Below are 21,845 nucleotides of genomic sequence, written 5' to 3' on the forward strand. Positions count from 1 at the left end.
AGCTCGGGCTGCTCGCTACGCCACATCTCCTCAGTCAGATGGAGAGGGGAGGCTTTAAGGCAAGGCCTCTGGAGGAGGGGTCCTGCAGGCCCAGATGGCTGGCTCTCAGACCACAAACAACTCAAACAGAACGAGATCTGAATGCAACGACTTCTTATATGCTTAAATCATTTTCCTTTAGATATGAGTTGTTGCAGTTGTCATCAATCAATAAAATGTTATATGTAAAATGTGTTCATATTTAATCATATTCATTAATCACAATTTGTCTCATAGGGCTAAACAAGGTGAAACATCCTCTGTTCTTAACCCTCAACAAGAGTAAAACAAAATACCCCCAACAAACTATTAACACGGGGAAATCATGTGAGAGAGCCACATGTGAGGGATTCCTCTCCCAGATCGCCACGACGATCACGGTCCACAATCACAATAAGATGTCACCACGATCAGGATCCATGATCCGCCATCACGACCTCGGATTCACGATCCACCATCTTGATATCTGGTCCATGACATAATTGAGGTCAGCTGATCAAGGGTGATTGGAGAAAAGCTGTCTAAATAATAATCCAATACAATTGAAGTGACTGGTGACCGATTCTTGAAACGGAAAAAAAACAACGGAATAAAAAGACGCGATTTCCACCATGTTTTTAGCCTGAATGTCCGAGCTGTGATGCACGCACGAACGGGGCTCCAGAGGATATCAGGAAATTTAGGCTGAAAACCTGGTGGAAGTGACGCTGTTACGAGTCGTATTTGGAATGTCGGGGCCAAAGTTATCTGTACAGTGTGGGGTTTAGGAAATCAAGTCTTTTCATCATCATTTAAGTCACTGACTAACTGTGATCTGATTGATGGTGAAGTTACTGGTGTTGTTGAATATTATTCTTCACTTTATGGCCGTATACAGGTCATAATTAAAGGGTTATTGAGGGCCTTTATAATAATATGGTTACAGTGACAATGACCAGATGTGTTTCATTAATGCAAGCCAGACACCAACCCACTGATCTTTCCTCTTTTAAAGTAGTTGAGTTTACATGCCTTACCAACTTGAAGGGGGGGGGGTTCTGTCCCCATTCTTGCCATCATGCGAGAAAGTCCATCACCTTAAGTAACAACGTGTGCTACTGCCACAGCCTGAGGTGAAAGCTTGGGGTGTAAACATCAAGTCGGAAAAGACACGGAGCGCTAAAGCAGAGTGCGACCTGTCCGCTGCTCTGCTATCTGGCCCTATGCCTGGATTGAAGATCCAAATATTATGACACTCGATGTGACTGAGCGTACCTGCTGGTTACATTCTAGCGGATCGGCACTGAGGCAAGGTGGCTTGTGTCTGTGTGACACTTCTGTCCTCCATCGCCCCCCCCCCCCCCCCCCAAAAAAAAAAACCTGTTACCCACTGTATACTGTTATATAACTGATAATATAGAGGCAGCTAATGTGCAATTGGTACGAATGTGTGTGTGTGATTGTCATAAATGTGTGTGAAGCGACTCCATATTTCATAATTTTCCTCAGACTGAGCCACATCTGTTGCTGTTTAGATTGTTGAGGGGTATGACGAGATAAACCTGCAAGAGATACATAGATGGATGGAGACATAGAGAGGGAGAGAGAGAGAAGGGGGGGAGAGAGAGAGGGTGGGGGGGAGAGAGACCCTCATCAGCTGTGTTACAAATGTTTCATATGAGTGTTGGGAAGAGGTTGACAGTGCAGCCATTAACACGCTTCCTCAGCTGGGTGTTCATTTCAGTCTGCACAACGATATCCTCCAGTCTCAACCCTTGGACGAGGGTCACTTGCCAGAGGAGGATTTTTTTTTCTTCTGCCGCTCTGTTTTTTATACTTCCTTCTCGGGCAGAGGGCTGGTGTAATAGAAAACAGACACAAGGCAGAATGTGAGGCATTCACAGCAGCGAGACCTCACTTCTTCACAGAGGGAGAAACAGGATAAACAGAAGGTCTATACTCCCACAAGTTTTTCTCGTTGTTTCTCTTTTTTTTGACTTTCGGAAGTTATCAATAAGTTTGCAAAGGCCAGGACGTAAGGATGGAGGTGGAAATCCATGGATCGGATTGAGGGAATATCAAGAGAGGGCCAAGGAGACCTTCGGAATGGAACATACATGTAGAGCTTTACCAGGTGGGTTGTGTCACTTACTGACTTCCTTCTAAAGAACCTATTTGTTCAACTATCCTGAATATAGACAGAGCTGTTTGTGGGATCCACTTTCGGAATGAATCCTGTTAAAATATATTTTCAAATACCACAGTATGCTTCAGAGGCAAAGCAATTTGTTTTTGTTTGTCCTAAGTGATAAAATTCTGAATGAATGTAAACTACAGCAGAATAGATCTGCATGTGTGCTCATGATAAAATATCTGATCATAAAATAATAAAAATGTGTCTTAATCATACGCATAAAGCTAAGATATCGTTTGTCTACTTTACAGCCTCATCATCAAATTTTAGAACTGATCCTTATGCAATTAAAAAATTCTAATTATTTTATCATTAATATTATAATAGCTATTATTATTACTTTACATACAATTCATATTTATAATTTTTTTGTCATAAATGCTATATTTTTTTTAATATTTAAAAGCCCACAATAAATTCCCTTGTTTTCTTAATAAAAATTCTTCTGTGTAGCTTTTTGCAAAAATGAATAAATCCAAACCATGATCTCAAATTTAACCAGCTCTAGATTTGTTTTTAAAAGTATTGCTGCATTTACATACATGCTCTTAATTTGAAATAATAACTATTCATCTATAATTACATTAAATATTTAAACAGGGAAGTCTCCCTTCAATTAAAATTGCAGCACCACAGCTTATTAGAGACAGACTATTAAACAACATTATAAAGGTGCACAACGGTTTGCTAAACCCATCACTCAGATATCTCAAGGTCACCCTCATGTCAGCAGTGGTTGTTATTGTACAAATTAGGCTGATGCTGTGACACGCATTTTAATCATTTGAACTCCAGTGTAAATCCTGTGACGCGGCCCTGCTGTCATGCCATCCTAGGGCAGACATGAGTTGCCCACCATAGGTGCCATCTGTCTCCTTGTGGTGGTCCTCCTCCCTGGCGTGAGCAGTTCTGGATCTGGAGGAGAGGCGTCACGGCGCAGCAACAAGCCTCTCTCCTGTTCACTCAGATGACAGGGGAGATGGCACATCCCACACCGGGGAACACAGTGTCACAGTCATGAGATCAACATGACCTCTGTGGCTCTGGCCCGTGAATGAAGGGACAGAAGTACGACGCTTCTGTTAAAGCGCCAGGAGCAGTATGTTTCTGAAATGACACTCTCAGTGGAACATGCTCTTGCTGTAACCACACAACTTAATTTGAGTTCAACTCCAGTTTCTTTCCTAAACACACCATACAGTGTGTTCAGCTACCACAAAGCTGGAAATAAGAGGTTTCAAATGCATTTATTTCTTACCTGAATGAACCTTTGTCAGTTTCATTTTATGTTTTCTTTTGTTGGGTCCGATATAATGTCCCTCTTTTTTCCAAGCCACCCTTTGTTTTATTGTATCAGCTTGAATGAAATGTTGCGTGGCGTGTGTTGGGATGGGGCGAGTGAATGACATCACTGCTAACGTCAATCGTCTCAAGCCTTTGTCCATAACGCTCAGACATGCGATCCGTTGAAGATGGATGCCCCCTTTACATCAAGAAGTCCTCAGCAGATGAGAATATTTCATGTTTGAGACATTTGCAAACATTTATTAATACTAAAACAGTAAACTGACCAATTCCTTTGTGTATAAATTAACAAAAATTTAACATAACAATGAATTACTAACATTGATTGTCTCTGTAATTTACTGAAATTATAGTATATTGATCGTCCACTATTTTTCTTTCTTTTTTTAGGAAAACTGCTGTTTTCAACTCTCAAATGTTGTGTTTGTCTTCTGTTTAAATATAATGATTTTTAACTGTGATTGCTGGTACAGTTAACAATGCATTTTGAATTCATGCCTTTTTCAGTGTCCAATCATAACTTATAAGCTTTTCTTTTGTCTCTAATCGTTTCTGTGCAGATTCTAGTTGAAAAGCTTGAAAGACCAACATGAGCTGGAGCTTTCTAACTCGTCTCCTGGAAGAAATCCACAACCACTCCACCTTCGTTGGGAAAGTGTGGCTGACCGTGCTCATCATCTTCCGCATCGTGCTCACCGCAGTCGGAGGGGAGTCCATCTATTCGGACGAGCAGACCAAGTTCACCTGCAACACCAAACAACCTGGCTGTGACAACGTATGCTACGATGCTTTTGCTCCCCTCTCGCACGTGCGCTTTTGGGTCTTTCAGATCATCATGATCTCCACTCCCTCCATTATGTACATGGGTTATGCTATTCACAAGATTGCCCGAACTTCAGAGGTGGAGCGCAGGAAGCACCAGAGGCTCTGCAAAAAGCTGCCACCTCATTCCAGATGGAGGGGGAGCCACCACCTAGAGGATGTGTTAGAGCAGGAGGAAGACGACGATGCCGAGCCAATGATCTATGAGGATACTCTTGAGGTGCAGGAGGTCAAACCTGAGCCAGTCAGCAGCAGCAGCAGAAAAGATCAACCAAAACATGATGGCCGCAGAAGAATTATGCAAGAAGGACTGATGAGAATCTATGTTCTTCAGCTCATGTCACGAGCTATTTTTGAAATAGCTTTCCTTGCAGGACAGTATCTCCTCTATGGGTTTCGTGTTAATCCTTCATATGTATGCAGCAGGATTCCATGTCCGCACAGCGTGGACTGTTTCATCTCTAGGCCCACAGAGAAAACAATCTTCCTCCTCATCATGTATGTGGTAAGCTGTCTTTGTCTAGTGTTAAATGTGTGTGAGATGCTTCACTTGGGAATCGGTACTTTTCGGGATACGCTTCGCATGAAGAGGAATCGGGGTCGACGGACGACCTACGGCTACCCCTTCTCTCGCAACATCCCTGCCTCCCCTCCAGGCTACAATCTAGTGATGAAGACAGACAAACCTGGCGGGATTCCCAACAGCCTCATCACCCATGAGCAGAACATGGCTAACGTGGCCCAGGAGCAGCAGTGCACCAGCCCGGACGAGAACATCCCCTCCGATCTGGCAAGCCTGCATCGGCACCTACGGGTTGCCCAGGAGCAGCTTGATATGGCCTTTCAGACATATCAGACCAAAAACATCCAGCAAACCTCCAGAACCAGTAGTCCTGTATCTGGGGGAACTATGGTAGAGCAAAACCGAGTCAACACAGTGCAGGAGAAACAAGGGGCAAGGCCAAAATCAGCCACAGAGAAGGCTGCGACTATTGTAAAAAATGGAAAGACCTCTGTCTGGATCTAGAAATGAATACAAAATTGAGTATATTAATAGTAAAAAAAAACATTTAAGACTCCAGGACTGCACTAGCACTGGAGGATGTGTGAGTGAGTAGGAGATGTGACTTTGGACAATAACAACTGAGAATTTCAATCACACTGGCTGAAGGAGTACATTACACAGTATGCTCATAGATTTTGTGAAAGAAAAAAAAAATACACATGATGGAATTATCAAATCCAGACTCATGAATCTTCTCTGTTACTGTAGTGTGTCATTTCGTGCTTGCCATAGCTTTCAGACATGATTAACATATGCTTACTCTCTTTATCTTTAATTCCAGCTAAAATCTCAAAGTTTATGTATATTATATAGTATATTATCTGATCTACCCTTGACTGCTGCTTAACTGGATTTATTTGAAGAAATGTAACATTGGAAGTGTGTGATTGTACCCTAGGGCCGAATTTGAAAATGCAGAACAAAACACTGTATCAACGCATAACGTGTCATTCCTGAAGCGTGATGATTGTTGTTGGAAAGATGCATGATTGAAATGTTTGGATGAGCGTTACTGAAAGAAGATAAGAGGTGGAATATTTTGCCGAAAGATTTTTTTTTCGTGATAAGGGTGATAGAACAGGGCTGCGTCACAGGAGGCTCCCCTGGTAAACATCTGCCCAGTGTGACGGTCTTTGGTCGTTGCGTGCAAAACTTTTATCTATTCCATGTTTTCCAAAGAGGTAAGTGAAGCGAAAATCTGATTATTTTAAAAAACAAATACTGATTTCTTCTTTTCAATCCGAAGCAGATGATGCATGCTGTACAACTGGGAACATAGAGTACATTTAGGCTATGGTAGAGATCCCATCCTTTGCTATTCAGTTTGCTTAGAGTTATGTTGTGTTTAGGCATGTCGTCTTGAAGATTATCAAATTAGTTCTTCTGTCACTGAAGCAGAGTATGTTTCTAAAACTGTTTTTAAAGTAATATTTACCCCTGCCTTCACTGTTGTCATACTTCAAAGTGCCTAAGATTTTTAAAGACTGTTCTGGTATTTTATTCATGAGGAAATAAACGTATTTGAAACCTCTGACTTCTTGCTTCATGGTAGCTGTCTTGTCATGTGAAGGAACACTATATGGGATGTTCAGGGTGAAAGTTTTAATCAAAGTCAAATTAGGATGCGGGGTCACAGCAAAAGAAAACCATTCAAGTTTGTGACAAAAAAGGATCGGATTAAAGCCAAAACTAAATATATTGTAGCCCTTACAACAACAATGACAAATTTTGATAACTCAACCCTAACCCAACATGTGTATGACCTAATAAATCACACAGCATTTTAGCATCTTAAATATGGGGAAAAACCATCAAAAGGAGAAATATACCCTAATGCTGTGCCCACAAGATATTTATTTTAAGAAGATGTTGGTGTTTTAATCACTCAGATGGTCACAGCCACCAGATTTGTACCATAGCATGGAGACATCTCAGCTGATTCAAATTGTATTTTCACCTTGGAATGTCATATACTATGAAATTCGCATTGCTCTTGCATAGAGACACAGGATTGTCTTCGCAAACTGAAGGACAACAGGCTCAGCCAATGGAAGGACTATGCAGATATAGGCCGTGTCACTGACTTTGTCCAACAACAATTACAGGGTCTGGGGAAGATGCATGGGTATAGTAGTATTAATGGCTTCTCTTGGAAAATTATTTGGCTGAACATTAGTTTTGCACAGTGGGAATAATTCAGGTATAATGATTAGGTGTTAATATGATGACACATGTACAGCTGGGGAGTTTAACTAAGTCAATTTACTCAAATACTGCAGGCTTGCTTAAGTAGGCTATTACTGCAACGTCAATACTTATATTTAAGGTCCCTAATTAAGTATGTGCCTTGAGGACTTTTTCTTGTAATGGAGTATTTTAATAGTGTGATTTAACTTTTACTTAAGTAAGTAAGTACTTGATTTGAATAGTTCTTCCATCACTGAACATGACTGAACATCATATCAGGTATCTACAGTGCATTGACCTGTTGATGGATGAATACGCTGTTTCAGTTTTCTCATGAATAACATTAAAGATGTCTGGAATGCACAATGAATCCGACTTGTGTCCAACCCAAATGTGCCCTTTGGAATCCTAAATGTGCAGTACTCTCACCCAGAGTAATGGGACACGGTGGACAGTGCCAAGCTATTTGTTTAAGAGAAGCTGATGGATATGTGCAAAGGGCAATGTGTGTTTAGCAGTTGTGTTAACAGAACGGGTGCTTATCCAAGCACCAAGTCAATTGCACTAACTTTGTTTCAAAAATAAATCTAGATTACATATATTTTTAGTTTTCTGTTGGGATGTGGCCTTTCCCTTAAATTTGGTTACAAACAGACTTTTCAATATTTAACATTTGAATAAGGTACATATGTTGTTCAGTAACTACAGTTGGGTCTGCATGTTTATTGTTTGTACCTTTTCTTCTGTATTTCATAAGGGTTAATGAGCACTGCACGGTTTGTATGACATTTTAGTGCATCATATGTTCCCTCGTCAGTGTTTCGCCATTATGATTAACAGGAAGTAGTTATTCTTCTGGTTTCCCATGTATTTCTCTGAAAGTTCTTCATTCTATATTCTTATTTCTTGATGTTGTTTCGTTATAGGAGGGTTGCAAAGTCTTGATCTTACTTTCTCTAACAAGTGATGTTTTCTGTCTGTCTTGTCTCTAGTCTGATGACTATATAGATATACTGGATATACTATAGAGCAATATAAACAACTAATGAATAGGCCTACCACAGAATACACTGTTTTCACTCAAAATTAACAAACTCTTAAAAGCTCTAAATGTAACCTAATGTTCTTTTTTCTTGTCATTACTATACAGATATTAACTCTCTGTGCTCAACAAAATAAATTAATAAAGATTTTAACTTTCAGGACTTCAGGGGCTCCATAGAAAGGTTAAGCAATTAAAGCAAATATTAAGTAAGACACCTTTTTATCAGGGTGGGTGTTTTCAGATCCCCAAAATTACTTTTGGAGACAACCACCCATTTCCTGTGCCTTTATATACAGATAGATATGAAATGCCACATGGAATAAACTCAGAATTTAATTTTATTCTACACAACAAACCTTATCACCATTTTACAAATACGTTTCAAAGTCATTGTTTCCACTTCCAAGCACAGCCTATGACTAAGCATAGCTATAGTTAAGATTATATTAATTTCCAGTCTACCTGCAATTAACAAATCAAGGACACCACGTGCAATTGCACTAGCTTTGTTTCAAAAAATGAATCTAGATTTCATATATTTGTAGTTTTGTGTTGTGATGTGGCCTTTTCCTTGAATTTTGTAAAAACAGACTTTTCAATATTTTACCTTTTAATAAGGAACATATGTTGTCCAGTAACTACTGATGGGTCTGCATGTTTATTGTTTGTACCTTTTCATCTGTATTTCATAAGGGTTAATGAGCACTGCATGGTTTGTATGACATTTTAGTGCATCATATGTTGCCTTGTCAGCGTTTCGCCAATATGATTAACAGGAAGTAGTTAATCCCTAACCAGCACTGAATATATTCCACAGGGTAGGAAACCTACCAGATGTGGGCATAAATTTAGGATTATCTGAGGCCATATGCTGATGCGATAATAATGAAGCTTGTACACCTTAATTATTTATAATAATTATTACATACATGGTATTTACTTTGTCTTGAAGCTATGAGTCTGATAATTTTGTGTTTTGTGTATAATCAGAGGTCACACTGATACTTTTCTCTGTAATTTTTTTCCTCTATGCATAAATAAATACCACATACTTAATCGCAGCAGAATGTTTCAACCCGGGGTATCGAAAACAAATGGCAAAAAAGTAAAATTTAAGTGGAGTCTGTATTAATTTATCTTAAAAAGGCTATATAACCATAATATCTGGTCCCTCTGCACACATTTTGACTAAACCTTTGCTGTTATAACATAATTGAACTCATTAAAAATAGGGGGGGATTTGTAGTACAACATTTTGTTCACTTCATAAACTGCAATTCAATAATAGATAATGAATCGTTTATGGATGCTATATAGTTCAGTTGTAACCCACTGATAAGAGCAATTGTTGGGTTGGGTTTTAAGTTGTTTTACATTGTGCTTCATTAGAATGTGCGTATCTATCTAAGCCATATGCTGATGTGATAAAAATGACTCTTGTAATAAGTACACCATAATAACTTGTAATAAGTATTGAATCAAATAGTATTTACTTTGTCTTGAAGCAATGAGTCTTATTATTTTGTGTGTTTTGTGTATAATCGAGTTCACTTAAAAGCTGTAAATGTAACCTCACAGTTTTATCAGGGTGGGTGTTTTCAGGTCTGGATGTATAATGTATATTTAAAGACATTTAAATTTGTGGGAAAAAAATTGGTTGAAAAAAGAAATACCAAAAATGTTGCAACCCCTGCAGTACCTCCGCAGACCCCCTAGGGGTCGCGGACCCCCTGTTGAAGACCTCTGCCCTTGACTCTTAACCTTACCTTAACTATCTCAACCAAATGCCCAACTCTAGCCCATACCTAATTCTGAGCTAACCCAAAAAACAAGTCTTAACCCCCAAATAGTCCATTACCAGGGCCAGAAAGTGAGGACCAGCTAACCACTCGGTTGCAGTCTCAAACTGTTCCTCACAATACACATATATATACACACAGGCACACACACTCTCTCACACAGGCACACACACTCTCTCTCTCTTTTTTTTTTTCAGGCACACTATCTCTCACGCACACGCACGCACGTGGGTTCCAATGTTATCGCGAGGTGCATTGTGGGATTTCAAAATGGAGCCCTTCTTGCCTCAGTCAAACGCCATGTCCGGTGTTATGTAGCCGTCGTTTGGTGCCTGGGAGGCGGACTGACTGTTACATCGTGACCCCCACCGCTGCCAGCAGACAGTGAACAACATGGCGGTTTGGTGCGTCGCCAGCAGACGTCTCGGTGTTTATGCCACCGGTCGGTATTTGTGCCTCACGTCGCTCTCCGGAGCCTCCGCTCCAGGTGGGACCCGAGTCCGACGGTGTGAGTACAGCCGGGACACGACACCTGTCCCGGGTCGGTTTGTGTGTCACCAACTCTCTCACAGGAGCCTGCTGAAGATCCAGGGCCCGGACACGAGCCCCTTTCTCCAGGGGATCATAACCAACGACATGGGGCTGCTGGAGGAGCCGGGACCTGGAGCCATGTACTCGCACATGCTGAACGTCCAAGGGAGGACACTGTATGACGTCATGTTGTACAGGTACAGTGGGAGACAGCGGGCTGTTTAAACCTCCAAGGAAGCGCCAGGGTGTGTGCACGAGCTTATCTGTGTAATGCACTTGTTGGCAGTGGTCGCCTGTTGGCAACGTGTCCTGTTTAGAGAGCTGCTTCTGCTGAGTGTCCTGTGAGCCTCCAGGTTTAAGCCTCCCTGTCCAAGCCACCTTCAACTGGGCACTTTCAAAACAAGAGACAGTTCACTCTTCACTGTCAAATACAGTTTTATCATTTCTTCTCAACCGTCTGGAAAACGGTGTCCTCTCACATGACCCCCAGTCTTTCAACCCAGCATTTAAAATACCCTCAATAACGCCACCAGCAGTGCACTTTCCAGATTCACATAAGGTCGTCACAGCCTTTTAACCACTCAAATTTAATCAGGTAATCCTCACAACTGATCAAAGGTTGGTGGAATTCCCTCAAGTGGATTTCGAAATTCACATTCAAGAGGCCAAGACATGTTTTGAGATGCCCTTTGATCACTTAAACGTATCAGATCATCAGTTAGTCCAAGTGAATGTTTTAACAAAATTTGAAGTAATTCCTGCATAAATGCATAATTAATATTTTGAATTAGTGTTACTGATTAAATGCTTTAAAAGTATTTTATTTTGCTTTACTGGAACACCTTTTCTTATCATTATTTTCCAGAGGGATGTTTGTGTAAACATCTGATATGAAAAACAAGAGCTCTGAGGTGGCATGTTCAACAGCACCCACAATTATCTTTTCATGCAATCAACTTTTGTGTTTTACCTTTCAGTCTGAAAGAAGCTGATGCTGGACAAGGCATTTTCCTGGAGTGTGATGCTACTGTCAAGGACTCGATCTTAAGACACTTGAAGGTGTACAAGATTCGGAGAAAGGTCAACATTAGCCCCTGTCCAGAACTCTCTGTATGGGCGGTGCTCCCCCAGCAAAACATCTCTGGCCAGGAGGCCAGTAAACCTGAGCTGTCCTCCCCTGAAAACACTCTGGTATGGGAGGCTGATCCTCGAACTCAGGAAATGGGCTGGAGGTTGGTGTTGGACAGTAAAATTGACCCTTGGGATATCATTGCATCATGTCAGAAAGGTGACACAGAGGATTATAACAGACATCGCTACGCAATAGGTAAGACTTGTTTGTAGTTGAGTACATACAGGACATTGGAGGACAAATGTGGTGAGAAATGTAGATTTGTTTCAACACGTGATATTGAAATGTTGTTTGTCTCCTCTGCTGTCATTGTTGTCCAGGACTTCCAGAGGGAGTGAGGGACCTCCCTCCAGGGGTGGCACTGCCACTAGAATCAAATCTCGTCTACATGCAGGGCATCAGTTTTAGCAAAGGCTGCTACATCGGCCAGGAGCTCACAGCCAGAACCCATCACACGGGGGTGATTAGGAAACGCCTGATGCCGGTGCGCTTGTCAGCTCCACTGCAGGACCTGGAGGAAGGAGCTGCAGTGCAAACGCAGTCAGGCAAGCCAGCTGGGAAGTACCGAGCAGGGATAGGAGAGCTGGGTCTGAGCCTAATCCGCACGGCTCATGCAAACGAGGTGTTGACACTCAAATGTTCTGATGACAACACAGTGACACTTAAGGTCTCTGTGCCAGACTGGTGGCCTAAAGATGTGGAAATTAAATAAAGGCTGTGACATACATCACATGGTGACAGATGACTTGCAGACAGAACTCTAAAGAGTACAGTATGTAATTTTTTTTACAGATGTCTGGCACTAACGTATATTTGTGAGATTTTATTTCACTTTGCAATAAAATCAGATTTTTATAGTGATTCCCCCCCCCCCTAAATATGAAGTATTAATTAGATCTTGTTAAAAGATTTGTTCTAGGTTCATACAACAGCGTGTACTAACTGTCATATGGTATTAGAGGTCTTTTAAATCTCAAGATAAAAGTCTCAATCAACGTGTGTATTTTTTTTAATTTATTTATCTATTCATCTTTCAGTGCAAAAAAATCTATTTCAAACATTCACAGGCAACATTTGAGATTGCAATACTTCTCAAACCAAACTCAAAAAAACACCTATTATCTTTTTTACTCCAAACAAATTGGCACTTCAAGCTCTTTCCAGGTGACTATACATTGTCGGGACCACGAAGAACATCTTATTCCTGATAAAGGAGATGCTGCCCTCTTGTGGTTTGAATGGTGTCCCGAATTTGCTGTAGCATGGTTTCTGGCTGCAGAGCCAGTGTTGAATGATCTAGCCGCTTAAAGTCCTCATTGCAGAGTAGACATTCAAGTACGTGAGCAACTCTCTGTAGGTCGAAGGCAGCATGGTAAGGTCCGAGTGTGGTGAGCGTCTCCGAGAGATGCCGTGGGTAATCGGGGGAATCCCCCGAGGAGCAAGCGTTGAGGAAGGCCATTCGGTTGTCAGAAATTATTTTCAGGAACGAGGCGAATTCAGCAAAATTAATACCAGAGCAGGCCTTCATGATGACCTGCATTTAAAACACACAACAAATAACTTACTTGTTGTTTGCATACAGGGCAGCAGAATGTTTCCAGAGAACACACACAGACCAATCTTATCTGAAAAAAGTATGTCTACCTGACAGTGCTGATGCCAGGAATCCATCGTGTTTCTCCACTCGTCTATCTCTTTTTGAACAGATGACAGCTCATTCTGAAGGAACTGCCACATGATGTCAACGTTGCAGCCATTCAACCAGTTGTGATTAATAGAGATGGTATCTTCCTGTAAAAAAAAATACACAATCATAAACTGCTGATGCTAATAAAACAGTTTTGCGCATCTGAAATAAACCAGTGTTTCTCTTTTTTTCTTAATACTTTTGCTGTCGTTCTATGGTTCTAATTTACCTCTACAGTTCTTACCAAATTATAAACTTGATGATGCCAGCCACTGGGCACAAAGATGATTTCACCAGCCTCTTGAATAATCTCAAGAGGTTGACAGGCTTTTTCGCGGTGTGGGAAAAGGCCTCGGTCTTGAAGCTCCGACGATGTCACGTCGTAAGGGAGGTTGCCATGAGCGTCTCGTAAAAACTCCTCCTGACCTGGGGGATAAAGGAGCCATTTCTTCCTCCCACAGATGTTTGCTGACCAACTGTAGGAGCGGAACACATCGGCGTGGAACGGTGTCCTACAATAAAGTTAATCTCGTTATCTTCTAAATCACATGGAACTATAATCTCAGGCTCTGCTAATGTAATGTTCAATATTTCCTACCATGAACCTTTAGGCCCCATGTAAACAAAGCGGTAGTCATCCAACTCGAGTGTATCCCAGTATTCATTGAGCCAGTCGGAAGAAAAAAAGACTGGTGTGGCGTAAACACTGTGTTCTGCAAAGTCCCTGAGGGAAAACCACAGTGGTCAGTTACACATATTGCAGAAACTTTCACAAAAACTAAAATGAGACTCGTATCAAGTGAATTAAATGTACACCTTGACATGTGCCAGTCTTTAAGATAGAGACATCCTTTAGGTGACGAATGGCCATTTTGGATATATTCTTTCCAGTAGTGTATAAATTCTTTGAAAGGCATTACTTGTTTGGGGTTTGCATTGTACTCCTTTGCATTGCAGTTTGCAACAGGAACAGGAGTCTCGTCTGTAAGAGAGGAGATAAATGCATTAGATTACATGCACATCAGCAGCATGATGATACATGATAGTTAACGCACTGGGAAGAGGATTATTTACCAAACTCTTGCAGCAGTTTCTGGAAATGAGGCTTTCCTTCCTCTGTCACCCACTGTTTTCTACACTTCCAGTCCTCTGTAAACCTCCTGGAAAACATGCACGGGTGATTGGGGAGCAGGTATTTCTTGAAAAACTTGGAATAGCTCAGCTCCTTGTCGATGTAGTCCACGAAGTGTGAGGACCAGAACTGCTCGTAGGACTGTCGGGGCATCTTGACCAGGCTGCTGCAGTTGCGGTACGCCTCCCGGTCCATGATGGTAAACAACAGCTCGGCTAGCCTGTTAGCGAGGTTAGCTGTCACCGTCCGGACCGCGACGCACGGAAAGATACAAAAGCGTTTCTAGCTACGTCTTTTCTCCTATTTGCTGTTAAATCGATTTCATAATAAGGTAAGAAAACCTACATTATGTCAAAGGGGGTTATTTTTATATTTTTCACAACAGGTCGCCTCATTCGACTCCATCTCAAAGACGACAGGTTCCTGGACGTCGCACACGCACTAACGCCGTTTATAGTGTATCACGATTACCTATTAATATAAAGCTGCAGCTACCTGAACCTTGCATATTATATTAGCTTTTTGGCTAGCTACACAAAGCTACCAATATGTGTTTCCCCAGAAGTGGCCTGTCGCTGTTGTAGCCCGTTTTAGCAGCGGCATTTTCAAGTCGGACAGTAAACACTGACGTACTCATGTGCGACAAGGTTGTGTGTGGGGGGGGATCTTTGCAGCTAATCCATTAGCTTTATTACATTGGTATTCATATAACGCTTCACGCTGTATTTGCTAAGTTGTTAGCAATAAATAGCGAACGACCTATTTTCCCTTTAAACAGCAGAATGTTCAGGTCGGACAGTAAACACTGACGTACTCGTGAGCGACCCAACTTCCGTTATAAACATCACCGTCCGCAGAGTGAAGACCCAAAGGGGGGACACAATGGCGAGTAATGTGGTTTTGTACGGTTGTTACCCACTTAGAGGAAGTTACATTGGCTAAAAAGGCTTTTAATACTCTTGTAATACGGTTAGTTGGGTGGAAACCTGAAGCTGCCGGTGTGTTAATGTGACTAATGTATGTTCCCTCCCACTTACAACCGTGTCTTTATGATGTGATACGAGGCTGAAACAGTGCATATGAATGGCACTGGTGTGGTATTGAATCTGATCCCTTCTATTCCAGGTATAATCGGTTTGCCTCTCTACCAAAATGAGCCGGGACACTCCCATCCACAGCTGGCCGGGCTCCTACTACATCAACAGCGAGAAGCGATGGGAAAATGGCACCTTGTCCATCACCAGAACCACAGTCCGCTTTGTCTCCAATCAGACCAAGCAGAGCCTTGTCAGCTTCCGCCTCTCCCGCATCGTGGAGATCAAGATGGAGTCGTCAAGTTTCATCTACAGCACTCTCACTGTGCTGGAGGAGGACCACGTGAAGCACTGGTTTGGTTCCCTGAAGCCCAACAGGGTGGTGGTTTTTAATGTGATGGAACATTTCTGGAGAGAACTCCTCCTGCAGCCGAGCTCAGGGGCCCGCGGGGCTGAGCCTCAGCCCTCTAAGGGCAGAGAGCTGATCGGCCTGGTGTCCGGGGCCCAGAGGAGACTGGAGGACACTGGCAGAGTCCTCAGCCACCAGGGAGAGCAGTTTGATAACATGATGCAGGGACTGGAGAAGATCGACTCTGATCTGGGCGTGGCTGACAAGTATGTATCTCTATATTCACTTAAATTTGATACATCTTATATTTTAAGTCTTTTTCGGTGTTGCAATACCTTTTTTTGGTAAACGATCAAATCCTCAAAAATGTTCCTTCTCTGTTGCAGACTCCTGTTGGAGCTGGAGTCTCCCCCCTGGTGGCCCTTTGGTAAACTCCCCTGGAAGACTCAGCAGGAGGCCAAGGCTGAAGACGCTGCGAGAGCCGCCACGTCTGCTGCTGCTTCAGCCAGCAGGGAGTCTGGTAGAAATAAGGTGATCTCAAGCATCCCAGCTGTAGTGTCCAAAGGTGGAGACTCGGACTTGAAACCAGGCTGCTTGTTGGTGCTGGTGTCTGCGTTGGAGGTGCGAGACACAAACTGCCAACTCATCCATCGCTTTGAACGAAATGAAGTCGATGAAATCAGGGTGACGAGCCCTTACGAGATCTCAGTGAGACAGCGGTTCATCGGGAAGCCAGATATATGCTACAGGTTCCTGTCTGCCAAGATGCTTGAAGCCTTGTCGGTGCTCGAGATTCAGTACAAGAAGAAGATTGAGTTTACAAGCGAATTCACTGCTTTCCAGGCAACTCCACTTTCATCTCCATGTGGCAGAGAAGGGACAAGCTATAGTGACGGTAAGGAGGAGAAACATTTCAGTCATTTCCATGTCTAGAATATGTTTGACCACTGTGTGGCAGTAAAGCTCTACATGTCCACCTCTGGATGTTTTTGAGAGAGCGGCCTTGTGTCAAGACGCTTCATCCACATGAATTTCAAACAAGGTCATTTCTGTATCTTCTTGACAGAAAAGTGTTTTGATGAATGACTTCACCCTTATTGCCTCAGTTGCTGTGCTTTGAGTTTACAGTCTGGTTTCCTCATTGACAACATATGTACTCTGTACTTTTTCACCATCTCCACCCATGGAGTCAGGTTTGTTGCAGATGTGCCAAGACACAGAGCTCCCACTGGAGGTCCCGGCAGGAGAGCTGTCCCAGTTGCAGGTGCATGTCCTCCGTTCATCTGTCAGTCAGGCTGAGGCCCAAGAGCTCAAACAGGTGAGGTCCAGTTGGACAAGTCTTCTATTGCCTGTGTGACTCAATGACTTTCACTGCTGTTGCATTTAGATTTTTCATATTTGCATATTTACTGACAGAATACAAAAGCCATGTCTGTGCGTACAGGCAACTGATTGTCTTGGCAGCCGTTAGAGTAACATGTACTTTGATCGCTCCATTCCAAACCACGATTCATCATAATGATTTAAATGTTTTATCCTGTGTGTTTAAAATGTTATTTGGTGAGACCACAGACCAAAGTCCATCCTGGATTTAAGAGAGGAAAAGAGACATGGTCAGTCATTTGCTCAGACTGAGCAGCGTCTTTCCATTCAGAAGCTCCCAAGACTGAGAACTGTTACAGACACGGTCTGTGGTGGCAAGAGCTACACAGTGACGCAAATTCAGACCTATGATTCAGACAATGTTTGTGTGTGCGTGTCACACACTATTACAGGTTGCTTAGAATAAGTAATGTGAAAGCTTCAGCATGCTACTCGCATTGTATTTAGATGAGTGAATGAACAATAACAGTATATTCTGCTACTTGTTTATCAAATTATATGATGCTTACTTGATATCAGGATGGACCAAATAAGTTAAACACCCACAGAAGCAACTAAACAGTGAAGCACTGCTAGAAAAATGGGAAATGTCCCATAGAACTATAGTCTGGCTAATACTGTATTTATTATGGCAGATATTAATACATTTTAATTTACATCATCTGATATATGTGGACAATGATCCCTCAGAGATGTTTTTAAAAACAGAACAGGCCGGACGTATTACAATGGGGAAAAATCAACATTTAAAACTGCTAAAATTAGTTGATAACAACCATACAAAATAAAAATTATGTTTGCCTAACTAAAATTGCAAATCCCTCTACGAAGAGTAATAGCAATGACAGGTTGAAGTCCACCATTCTGATTGTGATTGACATATAGACTTTTTATTTATTTGAGGCCTGAGAAATACTGGGGATTTAATCCACCTTCATTTAAGCAATTAAGCCGTGACTCATCTCAAATGAGGCACTGTAGAGGAAACACCTTTTACCATATATTTAGTTAATTATTACACATAATCACAACGCACGGAGGTTTACTGGAGTTTTTGCCCCTATAATAATTTTTCAGATAGATTTATCGCAGCACTAACAGCACTTGGTTTGTTCATACAACTTGACTTGTCTTTGGCATATTGTCTGCAGCTGATAATGATTCAGACATGAAAGGCTGCTGCCATATTTGAGTTAATGGTACGCTTCTTTACACTACACACACACACACATACACACACACACACACACACACACACCCTACTCTTCAAGATTAGACTCTGCAGTAGGGAAACTTGTACAGAGGGTCACTGGGTTTTATGTCTTGCCCTAAGTGCCTTTACAAATATTCCACTTTATATTTGCATTGTTATTGTTTGAGGTTTGAAATTCCAACTTGTTAAAGGCACAAACTGGTTCATTCATAACTGATAAGCATTCTCTCTTTTTCTTGTACTGTATGTCTTCAAACAGACCTGAAGTCACCCCACTAATGCTAATGACACATGGAATTTGAGCTCGTATGTTTTTTTTCTATTAGTTGTAGACTAAATGTTTAATTTTGGACCTTTCTACATGACTTACAGTCCTCTAGCCTTTGTTTAAGCAGCAGCTAAAAATATTCATTTTTCAGTGTTTTCCCTTGACACACAAAAACCCACTGCGAGGTGTGATTCAGTTACTCTCCCAATAGATATTGTAAAGTCAGAGTCCTGAGGGAGTGTATACAGTTTTTCCTTAGTGTGTATTGACATACTGTCTGTTTTTCTAACTGCTGTCTGGACCAGTTTTTGTGCTTAGTTGCAGTGTCCGCATATAACGGACACGAGCTGACATAATGTCAGTGGGTGTGCGAGTGGGTGTGTGAGAGCATATGTAGCATAACATAATATTAGTTTAGAAACTATGGTGGTGGGGTTTGGAGTGAGTGTTTATTAGGTTTTGCTTGGCACATCGCAGTGTATTTAAGTTGTTCCATCAACCATTACATACATAGTTGTTGGACCATTGAGATGAAGTCGCAATTTTCTTTTAACCAACTGAAAGCAGCAAACAAGCAGTATTGTATGATATCAATGGTCCCAGCAGACAAGCCAAGACCTCTGTTAATGTATTCTCTAGATTCATATACTGCATAATATAAAATATTATTATACTGAATCAAGATAAGTGTAGAGTTTTTAGCATTGATGTGTGACACAAAGCTGCAGGATATTGTCTTCAAAGCCAAAGGGAGAAGAAAGAACCTTTAATTCAATCCAAATCTCACTCGCATCGAATCCTCTTTCTCTGTCATCAACACACTCAGTCTCTAACCCGCTGACCCCGTCTTCACACCTCTGCACACATGGTCCACATGTCCCTGCTTGCAACTGCTCACCAATTTTATTATAAAATCCACTTTTATTTGTGTCCTGCTCCTTAGTTGTTCACTGGGGGCTGTTGTGCAATAGCGTTAACAAATGATGTGTGTCTCTAAAAGTGTGTACTTATTTGTTTGTGTGTGTGTCTGCGCAGATGCTGATGCAGCTGAAAGCCCTCGCCCTGGAGGCAGAGACGGAGCTGGAACGGCAGGATGAAGCTCTGGACGTCCTCAGCAGCTCCACAGACCGAGCCACCATGCACATAGATAAGCACACGTGCCGTATGAAACGACTGCTGTAGCTCTGAAAGCCCAGCTGATGCACAAGGTCCCGACGTCCCTCCTGAGAAATGCACTGTAAGCTTCCTCATTGTCCTCGTGGGATTGGTACATTTAGAGAACATTACAGAACAGCAGCAGGGACAAAAATATGCTCTATAATTGTACATTATATCCTTATTGCATTTGATGGTACAATTGCAGGATGCAGTAGTGTTCGCCTAAGAGTTAACAGTAATCAACCAAATCCCTGAGATTTGCCCCATAATTAAGTCTTTAAAACACATGTAAGCTGCTCTTTATTTTTATTTTGTTTTATTTTAAGTGAAAGTAAGTTATTTATAGGCTTCGTGGGCTCGTACATTTGGACGGTTTCTATCTGCGGTCTGCCTTTTTAAATGTGTGTCCTGCAGCACTTAGCAGCTGTGGATCTCTTTATTTTCCCTGGAGAGGATGATGTGCTCTGAAGTTGACCAGTAGTGGTTGGAGTTCCATGATAAGTGTCACTTGCTCACCAGAAGAGGAAGAAGTACAATGTTCAGTAATTGGTAATTGTGTTTATGGCCTGGTTCGGTGTATTGGACCCTATTTGTAATGTCCAGTGAGGGATCATGACAGGACAAGCCTGAATCCTCAGTGTCTGTCATGCTCCCCCAGTGGAGCTGGCAAGTGAACAAAAATAAAGCTGATGACTGTGTGTATCAGACACAGAACACTTTACACCCTCCCCAGACCCAGTGGGAGTAATCAATGACAGCAAATACAGGAAAGGAAAAAATTGACATTGGAAGGCAAAGATGAAAATGTATTCTCTCTGCACAGAGGAATTCAAAAGAAATTGCATGTTTATGTAACTATAAGAAAAACAGAAGAGAAACTGAAACATGATGAAATAGGATTTTTTATTAAATAAAATGACAAATAATAATCGAACAGATAATGTTTCCTCATATGATCAGAGGCGTTTCTGCTTTTCTGTTGTATCGCTATCCTAACTTTTTTAAAGACGCTTTTTCTGTCTTGATGAGTTGTCTTTCAGGTCCAAAATCCCTGTGACTTAATGTTGCATGTCTGAATGTTACTGCTTTGTTCTGCATTAAGTGGAAATGTCTCTTCATTATCAACAAGACTATAAATGTGCAAGTAGCTCCTGGGATTCGTGGAAGCACAACAGAAACACTCCCTCTAAGTTTTTACAATATTATTCATGAAAATTAAATACACATGTCAATGCTAAGGTCCATATCTACTGTATATGCTATGATTAGAGGACTGATACTATTCTAATTCCTTATTATCTGTAAAGAACTGACATATTCTAATTCTGTAATTTTACTGTGGTCTGTTATCACTGTGAACTTGTAATTAGCCCTTAGTTTAATTGAAGTATCTGTACCATGTTTGAAATATGGTATGGGTGCGGATTATGCCAAATTAATCTTGACACTGTAACATAACAAAATTATTGACTAAAAGGGAAAAAATACATCTGCATCTTTTTTATAACAAATAAAATACTAAAGGTAGCAGCACAATAGACTGTAAGTCTTTGGAATTCATTCATTTTATCAGATAAGAAGTTGTCACCATTAAAAGTCTGTAATAACAAACAATTTAAAATAAAATAAAGTCTCAAATGATCAGACTTGAGATCATTAGTTTGTTTATTCAGATACTCTTTGGTACCTGTTGCATTTCTCAAGGGGCGGTTTTAGTGTCTTTCAGTTTGTTGTTTTTGTCGACTCTGAAGCAAAAATGTGATAAACCAACCGTGTGCTACCTTCATAGCACCAAATGGAAAACAGACAAAGTTAGCCGGTGGACACAACCGGCGACCAAATTACAGAAAAAGTTAAATTCCAAATAAATTATGGCTCAAAATGAACATTCTCGACTGAAAAATTAACAGAAGCATTGTAGAAGCATATTTTACTGTTTTTCTCCATAATAAACACAAACTGTACTGTAAAGAATATTTTGAGTTGTATTAATATAATATAAGTATTAATGGGACTGAGTCAA

The 21,845-nt window shown here is 41.3% G+C and overlaps 4 protein-coding genes across 6 annotated transcripts; 3 read left to right on the forward strand and 1 right to left on the reverse strand.

The window, feature by feature from the left end:
* The first annotated feature begins 1,883 nt into the window (after positions 1 to 1,883).
* gjc2 (gap junction protein gamma 2) lies at positions 1,884 to 6,387 on the forward strand. Its single transcript, XM_053437699.1, has 2 exons — positions 1,884 to 2,152; positions 4,078 to 6,387. The coding sequence occupies exon 2, from the start codon at positions 4,107 to 4,109 to the stop codon at positions 5,364 to 5,366; it is 1,260 nt and encodes a 419-aa protein (XP_053293674.1). The 5' UTR covers positions 1,884 to 2,152; positions 4,078 to 4,106; the 3' UTR covers positions 5,367 to 6,387.
* A 3,790-nt stretch (positions 6,388 to 10,177) lies between these two features.
* iba57 (iron-sulfur cluster assembly factor IBA57) lies at positions 10,178 to 12,593 on the forward strand. The gene is made up of 3 exons (XM_053437700.1): positions 10,178 to 10,663; positions 11,444 to 11,793; positions 11,919 to 12,593. Exons 1-3 carry the CDS (start codon positions 10,329 to 10,331, stop codon positions 12,308 to 12,310), a joined length of 1,077 nt encoding a protein of 358 aa, XP_053293675.1. The 5' UTR covers positions 10,178 to 10,328; the 3' UTR covers positions 12,311 to 12,593.
* Positions 12,594 to 12,597: 4 nt separating this feature from the next.
* jmjd4 (jumonji domain containing 4) lies at positions 12,598 to 15,050 on the reverse strand. The gene is made up of 6 exons (XM_053437695.1): positions 14,360 to 15,050; positions 14,102 to 14,267; positions 13,884 to 14,009; positions 13,530 to 13,797; positions 13,243 to 13,389; positions 12,598 to 13,132 (listed from the first exon to the last, which is right to left on the reverse strand). The coding sequence occupies exons 1-6, from the start codon at positions 14,610 to 14,612 to the stop codon at positions 12,797 to 12,799; spliced, it is 1,296 nt and encodes a 431-aa protein (XP_053293670.1). The 5' UTR covers positions 14,613 to 15,050; the 3' UTR covers positions 12,598 to 12,796.
* snap47 (synaptosome associated protein 47) lies at positions 14,356 to 21,463 on the forward strand. 3 transcript variants are annotated; one of them, XM_053437698.1, is made up of 5 exons: positions 14,356 to 14,748; positions 15,543 to 16,066; positions 16,187 to 16,695; positions 16,994 to 17,118; positions 19,700 to 21,463. In XM_053437698.1, exons 2-5 carry the CDS (start codon positions 15,570 to 15,572, stop codon positions 19,844 to 19,846), a joined length of 1,278 nt encoding a protein of 425 aa, XP_053293673.1. In that variant the 5' UTR covers positions 14,356 to 14,748; positions 15,543 to 15,569; the 3' UTR covers positions 19,847 to 21,463. The 3 variants fall into 3 exon arrangements, with proteins under 3 accessions (XP_053293673.1, XP_053293671.1, XP_053293672.1); XM_053437696.1 differs by lacking the exon at positions 14,356 to 14,748 and adding an exon at positions 15,049 to 15,302; XM_053437697.1 differs by lacking the exon at positions 14,356 to 14,748 and adding an exon at positions 15,296 to 15,434.
* Positions 21,464 to 21,845: the final 382 nt, after the last annotated feature.

This window comes from Pleuronectes platessa, chromosome 13, assembly GCF_947347685.1.
Source record: "Pleuronectes platessa chromosome 13, fPlePla1.1, whole genome shotgun sequence".
Lineage (NCBI taxonomy): Eukaryota > Metazoa > Chordata > Actinopteri > Pleuronectiformes > Pleuronectidae > Pleuronectes > Pleuronectes platessa.

Coding starts and splice junctions, on each gene's coding strand:
- gjc2 (XM_053437699.1), top strand. CDS start 4,107: ATGAGCTGGAGCTTTCTAACTCGTCTCCTGGAAGAAATCCACAACCAC.
- iba57 (XM_053437700.1), top strand. CDS start 10,329: ATGGCGGTTTGGTGCGTCGCCAGCAGACGTCTCGGTGTTTATGCCACC. Junction 10,664..11,443: donor TATGACGTCATGTTGTACAG/GTACAGTGGGAG, acceptor TTTACCTTTCAG/TCTGAAAGAAGCTGATGCTG. Junction 11,794..11,918: donor CAGACATCGCTACGCAATAG/GTAAGACTTGTT, acceptor ATTGTTGTCCAG/GACTTCCAGAGGGAGTGAGG.
- snap47 (XM_053437698.1), top strand. CDS start 15,570: ATGAGCCGGGACACTCCCATCCACAGCTGGCCGGGCTCCTACTACATC. Junction 16,696..16,993: donor AGGGACAAGCTATAGTGACG/GTAAGGAGGAGA, acceptor CCATGGAGTCAG/GTTTGTTGCAGATGTGCCAA. Junction 17,119..19,699: donor AGGCCCAAGAGCTCAAACAG/GTGAGGTCCAGT, acceptor GTGTCTGCGCAG/ATGCTGATGCAGCTGAAAGC.
- jmjd4 (XM_053437695.1), bottom strand. CDS start 14,612: ATGGACCGGGAGGCGTACCGCAACTGCAGCAGCCTGGTCAAGATGCCC. Junction 14,268..14,359: donor GAAACTGCTGCAAGAGTTTG/GTAAATAATCCT, acceptor CCTCTCTTACAG/ACGAGACTCCTGTTCCTGTT. Junction 14,010..14,101: donor AAAGACTGGCACATGTCAAG/GTGTACATTTAA, acceptor GTTTTCCCTCAG/GGACTTTGCAGAACACAGTG.